General features: G+C 44.8%; 1 protein-coding gene across 1 annotated transcript in view; it reads right to left on the bottom strand.

Moving 5' to 3' along the window:
* Positions 1 to 1,269: 1,269 nt before the first annotated feature.
* Positions 1,270 to 19,807, bottom strand: part of STK17A (serine/threonine kinase 17a) — a 37,796-nt gene continuing 19,258 nt past the window's right edge. Inside the window, exons 3-7 of the mRNA XM_082632147.1 lie at positions 16,931 to 17,075; positions 5,845 to 5,971; positions 2,645 to 2,693; positions 2,378 to 2,557; positions 1,270 to 1,933 (exon numbers count right to left, since the gene is read on the bottom strand). Coding sequence (XP_082488273.1) covers positions 1,609 to 1,933; positions 2,378 to 2,557; positions 2,645 to 2,693; positions 5,845 to 5,971; positions 16,931 to 17,075 — 826 coding nt within the window. The 3' untranslated portion in view covers positions 1,270 to 1,608. The remainder of the gene's footprint in view (positions 1,934 to 2,377; positions 2,558 to 2,644; positions 2,694 to 5,844; positions 5,972 to 16,930; positions 17,076 to 19,807) is intronic.

Here is a 19,807-nt window from a genome sequence, read left to right as displayed (position 1 = left end):
ACCTGATGGTGTTGGAACAATACAGGGCCTGCGACACTTGCACGGCAGGGCTGGGAGCTCGTGCAGACCACGCATGGGAAAGTCCAGCCCAGTACCCTACACACACTTGAAAACAGATGGTTAGGGGTTCCCATGGTTCTGAGGCTGACGTCTGAGCAACCAGGCTGGGAAGAAAGCACCACGTGACACCCTAGCAGACTGCGAAGGGATGGGTCCAAGTAGCTCACGGTACAGAGCACACGTTGTGTGCACACAGCACACAAGTCACAGACAAGTTGTATTCACCCGATACAAGCACCTAATACAAGATAAATAAGGACTCTCAGACTGTTCTGTGTAAGAAGAATATTTAGTTGCTTTAAGTTATACAGCATACGCTTTTACATTTCCACTTTTTTAAATAGGAATTCGTTCACTGTGGGCCCAGATACAGCTGAAGTGTTCAATCCTAAGTCAATTAAATGCTACTGAGTATATTCTTATAAATCTTACAAGTCTTAGGGTACCCTCCCTAATGACAAAGTCTCCAATGTCAAATCGTTTATGAACAAAGTAAAGGTTTATAAATATTCTGGCATTTTACCGCTTTTCCTAGTATTGCTTGGGGGCTAACATGAAATTCAACAGAAGCAGAGGCTCGATGGCCAGCATGAATGTGCTTTATATTTCTTCCCCAATTCCTGGGGATTTTATTAACAAAAACAACTTAATAACGTCCTCTCACTGACCGAAGCACCACCGTATTGATCAGATCACACTGCCTCTCGCAAGAGGCAGGCGACAAGCGTGTGAGGAGGCGGCAGGGGTGCAGCCTGTGAAAGAGGGTAGACAAGGAAGGTGTGATGAGGGACACGCGGAGCCGACACTGGGTTAACATTACAGGGTGACTTAACCTTGACCTTGAAAACCACAACAATTTCAGAGGTGAAAAATCACCACCACTCTTACTAGTGATGTTGAAGAAAAAAAAAAGAAAATTAGCCAGGTTTTTTCACTGATAGGGCTGCAAAGCATTAGGAAAAAAAAACAGACAACAGAAGCCAAATCAAGTCAACATAAAGCAGTAATAAAATAGAAAAATAAGACATTATTAAACTAGTGGATGTTATTCTAGGTCTCAAAAATTTGCAAAATACCTATTTAAATTAAAATCTTAGTCCCCTCAAAAAATCCAAAGTGAAAAAGTATCAATTTTAGTTAAGATATCAACATACATATATGCAGATACAGATATACATATGAATAATGCAAAACAGATTTACAAAGATGTTAATTTTGGCACTTTTACTTGGATTTTTAAGGAAAGTGACTACAGATATCTTTGCATACAAATTCTCATTCTGGAGAAACAGGATGCAGAAATAAAAGGTTCAAGCATCTCCCTTCTTAAAAAGAACTTTGAAAAAGGTAACTTTACCCGTTAAACCTCCTGGTTGGCAACTTTATAAAACTGGCTTGATTCCTCTAACTCCACAAGTTTGACAAAGTTATTTTAGTTTCTCCCAGTGACACCTGGTCATCCACTTTCAGCACATGTACCATTTGGCCAGAAGTCCATAAATAATGTTTCCAATGCAGAAATCTTAAAGTTCTAAAGGGAAATACTGCTCAGTAGATAAAATCTCCCGGAATGTCTTGCAGCAAAGGTTCCTCAAATTTAAAGCGTTTGGAAATGGCCTTTTGCTCCATTTTCTCTTTTTCAGACTGTCTGCATTGTCCTAAAGTATATGAAGTAACCACAATCAACTCTTCTGTGACGACAGATTCCTCAGTTTCCGGCTTCTGAGTATCTGAATTACTTTCAGGCACAGAATCGCCTTCCTGGAGGGCCTGTGCCTCTTCTAATGCCGCTTTCACCTTGAGAGAAGGTTCCTGAACACTGCTCTGCATTAGCCATGGATGTTTCAGACATTCCTCAGCAGTGGCGCGATCTCTGGATAAAGATACACATTTTACAATTAGGATGAAGTAGTTTAAAGCCTCAACTATAACTTAGAGCATAAGGTATTATATTTTGGGATGTATGAACCACAAAGATCTTACTGTGGTTCCTGAACAAAACAAAGTTTTAGCATTTGCATGCAAATGCCGTTCCCCACAATATAGAAAAATAGTATTTTAAGTTATCTCTGAAAAGCCCCTTTGAAAAACCAAGAACAGATGGCAAATATCTGTTATACTGAGGTGCAGTTCACATTTTCTAAAAAACATCTTCATTTTTGCCACTTTTTCTTTCAACAGATGTAAGAAGCCAAAGGTTTCATCTAGTTTTGTCTACACTTTCATGTCTTTATTTTGGGGTTTCAGTTGTTAATCTGCTTTTGTTCAGAACAGATTGCTCAAAACTTGATAGAGATCAATATTAACGAATACTTACTCAGGTTTCTTAACTAAAAGTGTCTTGATGAAGTCAACAGCTGATTCAGACACAACATCAAATTCTTCCTCAGAATAACTCAGATTCATCTGTGAGATGTTGAGGAACGTTTCTTGTTTATTATCGCCTAAGAAAGGCGATACTCCCGTCAGCATGACATATGCCAACACTCCAATGCTCCTAAATCAGAAGGAAAATGTAAGAAAAATTAGTATCATATTCATTTCTTGAAACTAATTTGATCAATTCATCATAAATAATTCTCACCACATATCCGTTGCCATGCTGATAGGATCATAACTAAGAATTTCAGGAGCTAGTATCAGAAACAAAAGAAAACATTTAGTTTTGTGGAAAAAAATTGCCAAATTTGCTCTTAGAAAAATTTAAATATCAAACTAAGACATTGTCAAGGTTTGGGCTAAGATGAAATAAGTTCATGTTATAAGTCAAATTAATATGCATTACTGTAAAGTCTAACTAGATGTTTATAATTAACTTGCTTACTTTTTGCACCTCTATCCTCCAATGCTGGGTCCTAGTATTTTTTTTTTTTTTAATATTTGAATACATAACTACTGCCATATAAACTGGCAACTTTTACACTTTCCTCTTCCCACACCCTCTATCTAATCAAGCATCAGGTTCCCGCTTTTAAATCGTGATCTCCCCGGCCCCCAGTCTACAGCACGTGCCCCCTGACCCCCACTTGGTCCCGCCCTCTGATCTACTCTCTATGCTGTGGCTGCAGTGAGCTTTTAAAATGCCCACCCGTTAACACAGTCAACAAGGTTAGAAACAACCTGGGCATCCTTGGATGACATGCGTCACACACACAGACAACAAAGACAACCTACAGGGTTGAGAAAAAGTTTGCTTTGATAATATCCAACGAGACTGCTGCCAGCCAGAGAAGTAACAGAAAGACAGTCCCAAGTGTGCAAGGACATAGGGGAAATTCAGGAAAATCCTCCCTGAAGACTGCTCACTGGTACGATCCAGTCAACCAAAAGACGATTTTTTTCAAAAGTATAGAAATAGGAAGACTAGGCTATGAAAAGACAGGCAATAAGTACTGAATCCATTTAAAAACAGATCAAAGCCTAAAAAACTGAGGTAATGACAATAAAAAAGGGAATGAAAATGTTCTAGGGAAAACCAGAACACTCAAAGTTGCACATGCATTAGGAGTGGGAGATAAGCCTCCCCCAGAACAGGAGAGGGGGAGGTGTAGGGGATACTGGTTTCCCCACTTCTGTCTGAAGCTGTCGAGCTGAGGAGCAGAGGCTACGAATGTTATTTAAAAGTTGTAAAAGAGGGAGTGCCCCGGCGGTCCAGTGGTTAGGACTCCAGGCTTGCACCGCAGGGGGCACGGGTTCCATCCCTGGTCAGGGATCTAAGATCCCACAAGTGATGCAGCACGGCCAAAAAAAGAAAACAGAAAAACGTTTTAAAAGATACTACCAGGAAATTTAAAATCAAATGCAGAGTATCCAGATTACTGGAGGGGAAAAAGTACAACAGAGCCTAGAGAGCAGTAGATGGTGGGAGGAGCGGGGAAGGAAATAACATTAGCTTCCTTTTCTGAGTGTTTATTACGTGCTGAGCGCTGACGTGAGAGTGTGACGGAGCAGATCCAGTGAGGTAGGACTTCCACAGCCTCGTTTCGTGGACAGAGGACCGTGAGGTATAAAGAGGTCTGGGGACCGAGGTCCCACAGCTGGCCAGTGCGGAGGGGCACACACCCAGGCAGCCCTTTCTGCGTATGAAAGGCTGGGGCGGGGCTGGGGGCACAGGGTCCCCTTTAAAAGGCAGGCCAGGCGAAGAGACGGGAGCGCCGCCTGTTTTTCTGTATTATATCCTTCTGAGTTATCTGTAGTTTTTTGGGGGTTGGGCTTGTACTGCTTTTATCATAAAGGACACAGCTTTGTTTTCTGGAGGGAAAAAAACTCTTGGTAGAAAATTTAGAATTTACCAAAGAGCAGAAAGCACTGGAGGGAAACAAAACAACCCCCAAGAAACTCATTCAGGGCAATAATTCCTATGGGCATCTGGGCCCACAGCCCTTCAGCCCGCAGTCTCCTGAGCTTCTTCCAGTTGACAAGGCCTCCCGTTCATCACGGGTGCTTCTCCTGAAGCAGCAGCATGTTAAGCCACGTTCCTAACACTAACTCAGCGGTCATGAGACGTACCAGTCGGCGTACTGGAAATTGTGTTCTAGTCCACAAAAAACACACCATCTTTGAAGGGTGTTTTTCTGCCTGCGATATCTTTTATTACCTAATTAATAAAGGATCTGCTGTTTCAACCTGTAGGACTTGAGAAAGTATTTTAAAACTTCAAATTATTTTTTGTACTGTCATTGCCATACAGCTTTGTTTTCCTCAACCCGACCTGTCCCCCGGGACTTTCTGTGTCCCCCTGGAATCCTTTTTTCCTTCCTACGTAAATTCCCAGCATCCTGGGCTCCTTCAAGGACTACTCTTCTCCTTTCACCTTCTTCTTGCCACGCCCCCAGGCCTTCTAGAAGGAGACTGCCTGTCCGCCCACTTCACACCTCTGCCCTCAGGCAAATCTTCCTCCCCCCAGGCCCAGGCCACAGCCTTCTCTACTTCTGGTCACAATGATGCTCTCACCTATGGACACAAAAGCCACCCTCCTCCTCCCAGGGCTGCCATCACCCCGGGCAACTTCCACACTGATGTGCAGGACCCTACCGGCCTGGCACCCATGCTTCTCGACCTCCTGGTCTAAAGAAGCTGACCTTCCAGAGCTACATCCAAGGCCTTGTAATCACAAATCGCCCTTTCTACTCTGACATTTTAAATGATAAAACTGTAATCCCTGGTCACACCTTTAAATTATTTTACTGCTTTGCTCTTCTACAGAAATCTCTCTTTTTCTTTAACCTCATCCAACCACTAATTCTTTTATGCTCCATTTTCTTTCCAGTCTATCCAAAAAGTCATAGTTTACCACTTTTTCTACCAAACCGAGAAGCCATGGTTCATCACTTCAGCTGCTCTCTCCTTTTTCTTTCTGCCAGAAGCTCTCAGCCCTGCATCAACCCAGCAGAATGCCCTCTCTGTTTCCCACATCTATGCAATCACAGGGCTTGCAATGACTTTCACTGTGTTTATTCTACCAACTTGAAGTTCTTGAAAGGTCCTTACTTGTTAAATATCCTTCCACCCTCAGATAACCTGACATCCTCTCCTATTTCTTTCAGAAGCAATCCCTTCGACTTCTCTTAGCCCTCCAGGAAAGGGACCACCAATTTGGTACCTTACTCTCTATAAAGTTTTCCATTTTTTAACTTAATACAAAGGAAGGGATCTCTTGACAGCAGAATTTCAACACAGTGGACGGCAGGCCCCCCCCCCCACTCACCACGCCACATGGGAGCTCCCCAGTGAAGGGGATGCCTGGCCCCACACAAAACACACGCAGCACTCAGGAATACTCACCCACGTACTCGGGGGTGCCCATAATCTCCCGGAGCTCTTCACTGTTCTTCAGTACTCTTGAAAGACCAAAATCAACTATCTTAATGTCACCCAGTGGAGAGTCACTTGTCAGCAGAATATTCTGGGGCTACAAAATGACACCCCCCAAATTAATAAACCGTGATTGCATATGAAGAGCATAAAGAGCGGGTAGCCCATAAAACACAAATTTCACCTGTGGAACCGAGAGTGAGAAATTTACCAGTAGTCAGTCATTCGCCAGACAGCTGTTTTTACAGCACACTTCCTACGTGTAAGGCAGCAAGCCTCGTACCATCTCTTCCCTTGTACCGGCTCTTCGTCAGCACGTAACTATGCATCTATTCCCATCTTAAAAACCAAACCAAACCACTTAATTAAAAAAATCCTCCCCCCCATGACCCTGCATCTCTTTCTGGCCAACACACTCCCTCCCTCAAAGCTCAACTTCTTGGAAGCGAGGTCACCTCAATCCAGCTGCATCGGGATTTGCCCCCTGTACTCCATCTGCTCTCACTAAGGTCACAATATCTTTAATAATCGAAGGCCCACCAAGCCCAGTGGGGGTCCTGCAGGCACTGACAGCGGGACAATTTGGAGCTACTGGTTGTCCTCATATTCCCTCTTGGATCTATTCCTCCCTCTATAGCTCCCTCTCCATCTTTTTCACGATTGTTTTCTTTGCTCTGCTTTTAAATAGTGGTGTTGCCCAGGATCTCTTGCTGGCTGGCGCTCGTCTCCTGACGCTCTGCGTTCTATTTCTCAGCAATTTCATCTACTATCAAAGCTTTAGCTGCCACTTACACGCTGATCACTTCTCCGGACTCACAGTGCCAACTGAAATCGGATCTTTTCGCCTGGCAAGGCCTTCAATGCAATACACACGTCGGGCACCAAACCCACTGCTCTCTTCTGTATCCCCAGCCTCAGTGCTCAAGTCACACTGGGGAATCATCCTAAAGTTCTCTGTACCCTTCATTTTCCACCAGTTCCACATCTAGTGAAGGTCACCAGTCATGTGAATTCTATTTCCTAGATCTCAATATTCCCACTGCATGAAATCTGGGATTTCATTACCCTCCTGTCTCTAGTTTCCCCACCTTCAACCCATCCTGCACGTACGACAACCTTCCCATACTGTAAGTCTGATCGTGACACTCTCCCTGTGGTCGTCTGGCTGTTCTTCGCCAAGAGCCACACTCCAGTGGGGTCGGGGCGGGTTGGATGTACATGGCGGTGGTAAGCGCCACCCAGAGGACCGATGAGCTTCGCGCTCCTGGAGTCATTTTTGCTCAGCTGAAAATAACTAGGACATCTTCACATAAAAAGTCAAGCTGATACAGACTAGAATGTAAAATTCATCCCAATTTTTAAAATAAAATATGAGATTTGAAAGAGGCTTATGCGCGCTTCAGAATGGGTCGGCGCTTACTGTCTTTGGCCGTTAAGAGTACTTCCAAAGGTGAACTGAGGATACTGGCACCAATAAAGTATAAGTACCTCACTAGAGCGTCCAGAATGTTCTGTGCTCCGGCCCCTTCCTCCCTTTCTAGATGACTCTCCTGTCACCATTCTGCAGGGAGTCTGCGCTCCAGATCAGTCAGGCTGTAGTCCCTCAACAAGACACACGGCCCACACCTCAGGCCTCTGCTCGGGAAGGCCCCTCCCCGGCTGCCTGGCAAATTCATCCTCACGGCTCCCTCCAGCACGGGGTGGCGTCTCCTCTGCGAAGCCCTCTCTGCCCTCCCCTCCCCTGGCCCCTCTCGCCTCCCCGGCGTCTCGTACAAGACACGTTGCTCTGTTAATAGGAGTTTCCGGTCTCCTCCGCCACGCGGTTCTCTAGAGGGTGGCAGTGATGTTCACGGTCCTCTCCTGCCACTTCCACCCAACCGCTCCATCCGACTTCTGTCTTCTCGTCCGCCGCCCAGGTCAAAGCCAAGGGCGCCCTCAGGGCTCTCCTCTGAGTGCCGTCTCAGCGGTGCTTGACGTTGCTGCTCCTTCCCTGTCCACCAGCTCCTTTCCTCTTGGCTTCCAGAACAGAACACCGTCCTGGTTCTCCTGCTAACTCCCTGGCTGCTGCTGTTGGTCCGTCTCCTGCGACCCGCCCACTAACTGCTGGGCCCCCAGGGCCTGATCTGGAGGCTCCCCCTCTCCTCGCCCCACTCCCACCCTGCACCTCCACCTGCACCCAAGGCCGACGACCACCTGCCCCTCTGGACTCACAGCCTCTCTCTCTGGCTCAGGTCCCTTCAACCAACTCTTCACCTAACCTCTCCCCTTTGATGTCTCAGAGGCGCCTCCGATTCAACATGCCCAAGTCAGACTCCTCCCAGATCAGACTCTCCTCGCGTCCCCGCGGGCAGCTCGGTGGATGCTCCTTGCAGCCAGCAGGACGCAACGCCGAGGGGCATCTCTGTCTCTCCTCTCTCCCCAGCGCCTTCGCCATTGAGCTAACGCGTCACCACGTCCTAGTGACATTAAGTCCTAGACATAGGCATTTCTAGACTTTGTCTGCCCCTCTCTCCCCCCACAGAACACTACCTTGAGCTACCACCACTTTCTCCTCCGTTTCAGCAGAACGCTGCCCGAACTGCAGCCAGGAGGGTCTTCCGTCCTCTGTACATCTGATCGGTGACCGCCCTGCCTAAACCCTTCAGTAGCTTCCCTCTGCTCCTACGATAACCTCCCAGCTGCTCACTGGGGTCCACAAGCCCCGGGCAGGGTGAGCTCGTGCCCGGCTGTCCAGACTTGTCACACACCCGCTCCCTGGGCTCAGGGAAAGTCGGTCTCCCTGCCGGCCACTGGCGGCCACTCACACCTGTCATGCTCTCTCTCTCAACAGCATCTCTGTCATCGTACCCCCGCCACCTGGGACGCTCTTCTCTGTTCTGCTCTGCCTACTGTCAACTTGGCAAGAAGACCCAGCACGGCAGCGAAGCAGCAACGTGAAGGGCTGCCCTACGACAGAGGATGCTGAGGTACAGGGGGGCCCTCCCTCTGAAACGGGTCTTACTGTTGAGCCAGCCATCCGGCCTACTCTTTTCTATTATGAAGCTGCTTGTAGGTTTATCTCAGTCTGGATTCAGAAACAGAGGGGAAGAGGCTACAGCTCCGTGGGAACAGGAGCCACGGTCCTGGCCGTGGTGACGTCACCGGGCTCAGGGCCCCGGCACCCGGCAGGCCCGCACTGCTACTTGCCCAGTAAGTGAAAAGAGGAAAGGTGACTAACTACAAAGAAACCCTTAAAGGGTCTCTCTTTTGTGTCAGGACAGGTGGTACCATAACTGTGAGTAATGCCAAGCCCCTACTGTCCTGAGTTCATACTCAGAACAGAAGACAGATGGGCCTGTCGGGCTCAACTAGCTCAGGTGCTGCAGTTGACAAAGCACTCGGGCAAGAGATGAACAAGACGGAATGATTCTGCCTTGGAGGGTTCCCGAGGAGGTACGGCAGCAGCCCTGACGGGGAAAAAGGATTTCACCACTTATTCCGCAAAGTTTTACCGACTGCCTAGTGAGCTGTGACCTGAGGAAATGGCAGAAAACAAGTCCTCCGTTCCTTTGGAGACTTATATTCCAATAGGGCCAAATAAGTACAAATAAATAATACCACCTCAGGTTGTTTTAAGCTCTACAGAGAACTCAGAGTGGGGGAAGGAGCGAGAGAGTGCCCGTCGGGTATGTGTGTGTGCAGATGCTATTTCCAGGGCAGTCAGGGAAGGCTTCCCGGAGGTGGCGTATTTGAGGGCAAACCAATGTTAGGAAGGAGCCAGTCACGGCGCAGCCTCTCGGGGTTGGGTGTGGCAGAGGGAAGAACTGTGAGTTGAAGACGAGCACAGAGGTGAGGGGCAGGTGTGAGGCTGGAAGGAAATGGGGTTGGGGGACAGGACTCGCAGGGCCTTGTGGGCCATTCAGGGGTGCCTGGCAGAAGGCAGAGCAAGGGGAGGGACGGAGGACATTCCAGGGAAAGACAAGACCACAGGCCAAAGTACACAGGGGAGCCAGCACACAGCACGATGTGCAAGGGACTGTCAAATACAACCACGCGGCTGGAAACAGCCTTCTGAAAAGCGTGCCTTTAGCCTGTTTTTAAAAGTCTCTAGAGGGAGAGACACAGAGTGAGGAAGATATGATGAAGCATGGAATGAAAGGAAAGAAATTTTACACCTAACAGAGGCGAAATCCACAGGCCATCGTGACTGATGCCGTGTAGGGGCAGGAAGAGGGCACAGTGTCATTTGCTGACTGACACACGGGGTCCGCAGAGAGGACCATCGCTTCAGCTTTCTCAGGACCAGCCAGGACAGCTGGAAATTCAGCCTGGAGAGACGGCAAGGCCGAGTACATGGCTTTGGGGGCCTGCGGCACATAGGAAAGACTAAAAGCACGGAAGTAAACGAGAGGAAGAGTGTACAGCAAGAAGAGAAGTGGGCCGAGAGGCAGGATGGCTGATAACTACGTTTCGGGGTAAACAGCAAGAGTCAGGAAAGAGGAGAAACTGGTCTGAGAGCGAGAACCCAGGTGTAACATTAGAGCAGGAAAGCCAGGGAGAATAGCACCATCAGATGGACAAGGGGAAGAATGACGACCATGAAAGAACTCAGAGAAGGTAGTTTTTAGTAAAGTGGTGGGAGAAAAAACTAGCTTCCAACAGGCTGAAAAACAAATGGAAAGGCTAAGAGATCTAGTACAGGTTGTTTTGGCTTTAATATCTTCTGATACCCTTGAAGCCAGTGCTGTGCTACAGAAAGGTAATTTAAAATTTCCTAGTAGCCATATTACAAAAGGTAAAATTAAATGTATTTATTTAATTCAATATATCTAAAAGGTTATACCTTCAACATGTAATTAATAGGGAGAATTATTGAGATAGTTTACTTTTTTTCACACTAAGTCTTTGAGCTCTGGTGTGGATTTCACACTCTGAGCACAACGTAGTTCAGATGAGCCACGTTCCAAGCGGTCTAAAGCACCACGTGGCCAGTGGCACTGGGTTGATGGTGCAGCATTAAACTCCTTAGGAGAAAAAAAAGATGCAATGACACCCCAAGAAACGGTCAGGGAATTCTTAGTGTCTCTTACCCACTGTCCTAATTTACTGCCACTATGCAATTATGGAATGATAGTTTGTTTTGAAAACAGATTCATCAAAATAACTAAGACTTTTCTGCCTATAGTGAAACAACCACACTGTGGCTCAGTATCATCTCTAATTTTGTATAAAAACCTGTTCTGTCTTTTTCTTTTAAATCACAGACAGTTTTGGCTACAGTAAAAACTTAAAACTGAATGAAAAACCAAAACAACAAATTGCTGTCACTGTAGAAGTTTCCACTGCAGACACGTGCTCAATGGTTATAAATACCCAAACCAGATAAAACAACCCCCATCCAAGATTGAGAAGCTCAACTGATCAGTGTTAGAATCAATTTCTCTTTTCAATGGCAAAGTAACTACAGAGGTTCTGGTAACATAAACTTCCTTATAAAGCCAACATTCTCTTTTTTACTTAGCTTCTAGCTACTTCTTCAGGAAAAAATCCTATGTAACATCATGATTATGAGGCCCCGGACTTCTCAAGGCAATTTTAGTTGTATTACATGAATGATATACTACAGTACAATCAAACATCATTATTCAGGCAAATTAGATGAGAGGAGTCTGGCTCTGAACAGACGTTCATCACTGCACATGTTTTGCCTTTCCCAGTACATCAGAAACACCAAGAGAAATACTGCTAATCACCAGATCTTCTTAAGGTTCATTTGTGATTAACAAGACGTGCTCATTCTGGGAATGTTTTTAAATACCATTTGTTCCCTTAAAGTAGATTAAACATCTTTCCCTTATATTTTGTTTACTCTTTACATTCCATGGGAAATGCTTTCTTTAGTTATTATGCAAAAGCTAGTTGGTTTGTGGTAATGTAGTAAATTCTGTAGTAGAGTGACCAAATTAAAAGGTTACCTTAGTATTTGCAATCAAGGCTTAGTCACAGCATCCATAATCTGCCAAAGTGAGAGACATTAAACCCTTGAAAGAGAGATTGCTAGAAAAAACACGAGTCTCATAAAATCGCAGCTTTCTGGAACTTCACAGTTAACGTTTATTACGTCCTCTCGTCCAACTGTGCCCTGGTTTGACCACAGGTACGTTTTTAAAGTAGACCTTACTCCTCTAAATAAAATATAGGACTATAATCTCCATCAGTTTCTGAAAATATCCATCAGTTTCTGAAAATATGTGCTAAAAACAAAGATAAGTACCTTTAAATTTACAGCTTAGTTAGACCTCCTTTCTATGGAATCCAGTTCATGACAGAGGCTGCGGCTCACAATACTTAATTCTATTTAAGATGCATGCATCCCAAGTGGTAAGAGAGAAAAAAACAAGGTCCACAGAGAGGTAATGAGAGTGGAATAAATGGGAAACGTACAAACTGTCCCAAATAGACAACTGGGAGTGGAGGACTGCTCCTAAAACCTTATTTCTCAGCTTCGTGGGGGATCCTTTTATTTATCTGGGTATCTTCACTTCTGTACATAATCTATTTACCATTTACTGAGCAATCACCATTGGATGAGATCATTGTAGACTTGAGGCTAATCTGCTCAATAAGGCTAAAGGTACCATGGACAGCATTTTAAGGAACATTTTATCAGCCCACGAAAGTTCAAGTAAATTGACTTTTTATGCACTAAAACCCAGGTCAGAGTATAGAAATAGGTTAATAATCCTGTCTAAATAAATTTGGGAAACTGTTTAGAAATGTTACCTGTTACCCCTCTTTCAAGTAAAACACTGACGCTTAAACTATCAGTGACCAATTTAACATCAGATGGGAAAGTTCCAGCTTCTAATGCCTAGTCTGCTCTGCTACTTCCCATTACACACATCACAGGGTGGACGGGTTTAATGACTGAATACCTAGCACAGAACCGTTGGAAGATCTGACCAGTACAAGACCATCGGAACACAAACAGCCTTGGATTTTAAGACTGGATTTGTTTGTGCCCCTTTTGGTCAGTCCTCCCCTTGACTGATGTAAAAGCAGGCCATTACGCCCATGACTAGCTACCAAATGACTGAGATGGTTTTGAGACTTGAGCTTGTCCTGACTCTGGCAGAGGTGCTGTTACTGAGACCTGTCAGTCCTGCCATGATTTACATGTAAAGGAATGGGCTCTCCCTTAATCACACACACTTCAGTGTCTCCAATTTTTGTAGATGCATAAACACCCCAACATCTGCATCTGCTACTCCTCAAAGAACTTCCCATGTTCAGTTGAAGATACAGGCCCGCCTCGTTTTACCATACTTTGTTTCACTGCATTTCGCAGCTATTTCGTTTTTTACGAATTGAAGGTTTGAGGCAGCCCTGCATCGAGCAAGCCTTGGCGCCGTTTTTCAAACAGCATTTGCTCACTTTGTGTCTCTGTGTCACATTTTGGTAATCCTCACAGTATTTCAGACTTTTTCATTATATTTGTTGTGCTGATCTGTGATCAGTGACCTTGGCACTGGGAAAGACCGTGTGACTTGCCTTATTGCGATATTCACTCTACTGTGGTGTCTGGAAGCAAACCCGCCACATCTCCGAGGCCTGCCTGCATCTGGCTGAGAGTCTTCAGCGAATCAGTCTTTTGGCAAACTGACCGTTTGGGGTCTGACCGGACTGAGTAGTGTATTTCCCGTTCTGTCAATTACCACTTTTCAAAGAGGCAACTATAATAGCTATTCTAACTAACTTCTGTCTCTGGGACAAGAATTGCCCATTTTCACCATAATGGGGAATAAATGGTCTACTGACTCAAAGTTCCCATATATACTGGGGTTATCACGTTTCACAGAATTAAAACGTAAGAAAACACATTTAGCTCTATAGCTTCGTCTTTCAAGCTCTGATAGAGACTGAGAGTCAGCATTATACACAAATCGCCACTGGGCAGACGGTTGTTAAAAGATGCAGGACAGTAGACTCTCTTTGTCCAGACTCACGGGGGACATGGAAGTCAACTTGGAAATGACCTTTTGATAGAAATCATTCCCGTCTGCACTGCTGCCTTTCCAACCCCATCTCCAACCTTTCCCCTCCAGAGTTCACTGAGAAACAAGTCTGACTGCATGTGTGCAGAGTGTGAGGGCAGAAGACAGGCTGAGAACCTTCCAGGCCACCTGGTCCTCTAGCTCTTCTGGGTCTAGGAAACATGGAAAGTCCTGTTTCCAACATCCAAGGCCCATCATCAAAGCCTCTATTAAAGCTGGAAAGAATTCTACACCGAGTGCACTGGGGAGAAAGGATACAATTTATACTGAGTGTATTAGGGAGACAGGGATATAATTTCACTGTGTAAATACACAGTCGAACCTGGTACTCAAGAACTTAAAATTCACCCTTGACTGCTTTCAAGTAACATCAAAGACGCATGACACACGGTGTTGGCAACCTGTCTGACTCGCTACCTAATTAGCTCCTTTTCTGAATAATGTCGTAGGTGGAGCTGTCATAAATTGAAAGGTCATTTCCTATAGATGCAATATTATTTAAATTGGTGTTCTGTTCCTGGAGGTCGTTTTTACATCATAAAACTAGCAAAACGTCATAGAAATAAATGTATGATTTTACAAAGTTAAGTGTGTAAAAGCAAACATGAGAGAAGGCTTAGCACAGACATTACTTTGGGGACGTTTTCCTCACGGCTGGTACTAACTGAGGCTTCTTAAAGTCTGAGTCCACTGAAGTCTGGACTGCAGAGACCATCTCTTCCTGGCAAGTGTTCCCGAGAGAAGCACGGTGGCCGTGTCCCGCACCCAGGATCTTTGAATTTCTAATGCATACGATGCACTAAAGGGAAAAAGCAAAGCCCCAGCTCCCTTGCGTATGCTCTGAGGGTTTCACCTAGGTGATCTCCAAGGCCACTGCAGCATCAGCCTGCTGGGACTACTCGTGGGTGCACACATGTCCACACCTGCCTTCAAAAAATGGCATTATCACTCCCATACTCTACTGTGTTGCCACGGCCCACTTTAGACACTATACTAAGAAATCAGTGTCCCGGAGAAAAAAAGAACTGTTAACAAAATGAAATATTGGCATCTTTCAGAAAAGAACAAGAAGGTTTCCAAATAATTTCCTTTCCCCTGTATTTTTCTGTAGGAAACTAGCATTTGAAGGAGGATCTATTACCTTTCCACCTAATTTCAAAAAGAATTTGATCAAGTTTACTTACGGAGTCACTTCCTGGTTATACACTGCACACTCCTCCTTGAGAGTGTTCCTTCGTGCAAAAGTGATTAAACACTGCCATGTATACAGCATGGTATGTGTACAGTACGGTATGTGTACAGTATGGTACGTGTACAGTATGGTGTGTGTAAGGTGTCACAGAGTGTGCCATCCAGCAGCAGCTGTCTGAGTGGCACCTGCATCTGCAGGACTGCCATCACCTGGCCCTGCCCTGAATCTGAAACTTGCTGGGGCCCAGCAATTTGTTTTAACAAGCCTTTCAGGTGACCCTGACCTGGGTCAAAGCTGGAGAGCCACTGCCGAAAGCGTCTCCTTTCTGCTGGAAGCATACGACAGCAGAGGTCAGGGTGGATGGGCAGGTGAGTGAGACGAGGCCGCAGAAGTTCAGGAGAGGAAAGTGGTTTGGGGTCCGGGGGTTCGGCCCTGTCAGGTTACCCTCCTTCCTCACCCCCTCTCCTCCGGCTGACAAGGCTGATAAGGCGCCGGAGTCCCTGGGGTGTGTTCTGTGCTAGAGGACTGTCTCACTTCCACAAAGCCCCACCTGGACTTGATAGGGAAGCAACCATGGGAAAACCAACAAGGGTCTTAGATGCTTTTCTCCTCAGTTGCCTGAAGGAATATGCTCTGAATACCTGCGGTGGACATTTACTGTTTGTCCCCTGAGCGCCCATTCTCTAGTCTTTGAGAAACGGAACTGGTCTGAGAACCCCTCCCCTCCCCACTCTCAGTCCACATCAAAGCTGGGCTGGGAGCAGGGCTTGACCCCTCTAGGTGGGTGCATATGACACCGATGGCACTGGCCTGGCCGTCAAAGCCCTGCACCCTGGACCAGCACACCAATTCTTTCTGGGTTAATCTAAGCTGGTTTGAGTGGGTCTCAGGACTTCTGAACGAGCCAGTGACCTGAGAGCAGCTCTTTCCTGCTGAGTCTCAGGGCAGTTGTGAGGCTAAAAAACGGTTGCATCTAACTCCCCACCATTTTACTGCCATCTGGAGGAGGCAGAGCTGAGAACTGAAGAAAAACCAAGTGCTGGCACATCTGGGTGAATGAATAGTGCTGTAACCGCAGCCAGAGTCACCCTGGACTTCTTAGCCAATGAAAGTTCCTCTTTCGACTGCCCTGCTTTCAGCTGGCGTCCGCGTCACCTGAAAGCATGGTGACTGACGCCACCCTTTGTACTTTCTCTCCTCCGTCCTCCCCTTCCTTCTTTGACGATTTCAAATTAAAAATCCACCTGCCTCTGATGGCTTTCATTCCCTAATTTATTTTATTTATTGCTGCCTGCCTAAGTTTCCACAACACTGCTTTTCAAATATTTCTGCTCAAAAATCACCTATCACTCCGTGACATGGGAACCCCGGGAATCTGGCCTTTTCTCAACTTTCAACATCTCCTACGTCATCCTTCAGTTCCAGAGGAACTTTTCCATTTATTCTTGTCCAAACACATCACAAGTATTCCTAAGTCTTTTGAGTTAACTTTCTCCGATTCTTCTCTACCTATCTAAATCCTTACGTTTTGGAAAGGTCTAGCTCAAGCCCTGTCTCCACCAGGAAGCCTTCACCTACCCCAGCAATACCCTCGAAGCTCCATTTCCGGGGCGGTGTATTACTATTTATCTTTCTATGTATGCACATGTGCATCCTCTCCCTGATAAAACTGGCTAAGGATACAAGTTATGTATGACTCAATTCTTATACCCTTGTTACCTAATAAAACACACAAACCTGACAAATATTGGAGGAAACCACTGTGAGATATCTCGCATCTAGAGTGTCATTCTCCAGCAACCACAAAACTGTAAAGTAATTCAGCTCTTACCTTCAAATCAAGATGAACTACGTCATGAGCGTGTAGAAAGCGAACACCTTCTAAAATCTGCCGCATGAGTCTCTGAACATCTTTTTCCTTAAAGGCTTCTTCTCTGTCTGCAACACACTGGTCAAAGATTTCACCCCCAGCAGCACTAGAGAAGATGAGAAGCACATTTTCAATAGAAAGGAAGAGGACTCATTAAAAATAGCCTTTTTGTTCTTAATATTTAGACACAGTAGGTATCTTTATTTACATAGACTATAATTTGAATGTGTGTAAACTTTCGTCCATCTACATGCTGAAATCCAATATTTTTTAAGTAAAAATTTAAGCTCAGATTAGCATTTCCAAAGCTAAATAAAAACATCAGCTTCAGAACTTCAAGAACTAAACCTTAGTAGTAAAATATATTAACACACTTTCAAGTAAAAAAATTCTCAAGAATTTTTAGTTACAGAATACATAAAAACATTGTTTTTGTAAAAAATGCAAATAATGCAAATAAAGCAAATGCCCTCCATTGAAGACCCTTCCCCCAGTCCAGAGCTACATTTAGAAGCTCTGTTATCACTCAGGTGTACTCCATCCTCCCAGATTTTTAAAATATATTTAAATGCATACAAAAATATTAGTTTTCTGGATTTTTAAAGACACATAAATGGCAACATTCTAACTGATACTGTTCTATTACTTTTTAAAATTACTTAAACATGCCTTAAGAGTCTTTTCCATGATGGTCTTATATCTATCTCATAACTTTTATCTTTTATTTTATTTATTTATTTATTTATTTTTTTTGCGGTACGCGGGCCTCTCACTGCTGTGGCCTCTCCTGTTGCGAAGCACAGGCTCCGGACGCGCAGGCTCAGCGGCCATGGCTCACGGGCCCAGCCGCTCCGCGGCATGTGGGATCTTCCCGGACCAGGGCACGAACCTGTGTCCCCTGCATCGGCAGGTGGACTCTCAACCACTGTGCCACCAGGGAAGCCTGGCAGGTGGATTCTTAACCACTGCGCCACCACAGAAGTCCTACCTCAGAATTTTTAATTCCTGCAAACTTGTGAATAGAAAAACCATAGTTTATTTAGCCATTCCCCTTTGAAGGACATTTAGGTTTTTTTTTTTCCCCTAATTATTCATGATTATAAACAATGTTGTGATGAGAAGGCGTATGAAGGTTCCTGTCAGCGCCTGTGTCAGTAGGTAGTCTTCAACGTAGATACTGGGATGAAACTGCTGGTGTGAAAGGAATGTGCTTTTGAAATTTCAGTAGATATGACCTAGGCTCACCAAAAGAGCGGTATGGACTTAAACTTTCTTCCACCCTCTGGCCAAAGCACCTGTTTTTTTTTTTTCCTCTGAATAATTTTGCCAATAAAAGAAACAAATCATTTACAATTTTTCTTTCCCTTCAGCACAAATTCCATATTTTAACAATTTGTTCTTACCATAAATGACAGCTCATGTCCTATCTCAAATTTTCCTTTATGTGTTAAAAAAAAAAAAGACTGGATTGCTTCCATGAAATTGTTATAAAAATTAATGTGAAATACTCAACTTCAAACAGCCATGCTACTGTCAAACAAAAGCTACTCATTCGTTTCCTTTTCATAAGATAATTTAGTTCTTTCCTTCCAGCCTTCTTTCCTTCCTTTTTTTTTGTTAGGGCAATCTATTTTCCAAATTCTGTCTATAAAAGGAAACAAAAATTTTCACCTAAGTCAGCTAAGAACCTATTTAAGTTTAGCTGAAAAGCTGTAGGTGGTGAGAGTGAAAGAAAATAACTCGCTGGCTGATTCAGATTTTCATTTGGTTAAACCTATACAATTGACAATTATATTTTAATTACAGTATGAGAAAACCATACATGAAAGCATCAAAACAATTTTTATGTAATTAACTGTAAAATGGCCATCACATATTCAGGCAAAGCTAAAGTGATGCATAACTCGTAAGAAAGGAAAGGGTGAGCATTGACAACAAAACCAAGGAGTAAATTAGTGACAGCCTGGCAGTGTTGTACACTGTGAGCAGGCAGCTAGTGAGCATGAGCTGAGTCCACTCGGTCGCAGCAGCTAGAGATGCACCAGGATGCGACGTGCAGTCCACGGAGTCCCCTGCACATGAAGGCTACACTCAGAACTGCCTATTTTCCTCAGTTGAGACAGACAAGTGCATTTTGGTTGCAAAAGTTCGCCAGTCTCAATTTACTGTCCTCTGGGCCTCTCAGCTCAACACTACCACCCACAAAAAAATTCAATAGCAGTCAATTTACATAAATACAAGGATTTCTTCACCTAAAATTTAAGAACAGGGCTTCCCTGGTGGTGCAGTGCTTGAGAGTCTGCCTGCTGATGTAGGGGATGCGGGTTCGTGCCCCGGTCCAGGAAGATCCCACGTGCCGCAGAGCGGCTGGGCCCGTGAGCCATGGCCGCTGAGCCTGCGCGTCCGGAGCCTGTGCTCCGCAACGGGAGAGGCCACAGCAGTAAGAGGCCCGCGTAACGCCAAAAAAAAAAAAAAAAAAAAATTAAGAACAATTTATTATTAGTCCTTTCCACTATGATGTTTACCGATTCTCGCTTTAACAAAAGGGTTTTCCTCTCTGTTTTTCCAAGAATTTAAGCAGTTCACATAAGCACAAAATGTGAAGCGCAAAACTAGTTTTCTAAAAATTTTCAAGGATGTACTTCAAATGCAGGCTATTGTAATAAAAAAAACCTGTAAAAGCCAGCCTTGAGCGATCAGTAAGACTTAACATACCCTCTCGGTACAACGTACGACCATCATATCATCTCACCCTACTTACATTTAAGCCTGACCCATTTAACTAACTGTCATATTAACTAATGGAACCAAGTAAAATTTTACTAAGGAACAACTTGA

Source organism: Mesoplodon mirus, assembly GCF_964341445.2.
Source record: "Mesoplodon mirus genome assembly, chromosome: 9".
Lineage (NCBI taxonomy): Eukaryota > Metazoa > Chordata > Mammalia > Artiodactyla > Ziphiidae > Mesoplodon > Mesoplodon mirus.
Note: the sequence above shows the minus strand (reverse complement) of the source record. Positions and strands in the feature narration are given on the sequence as shown.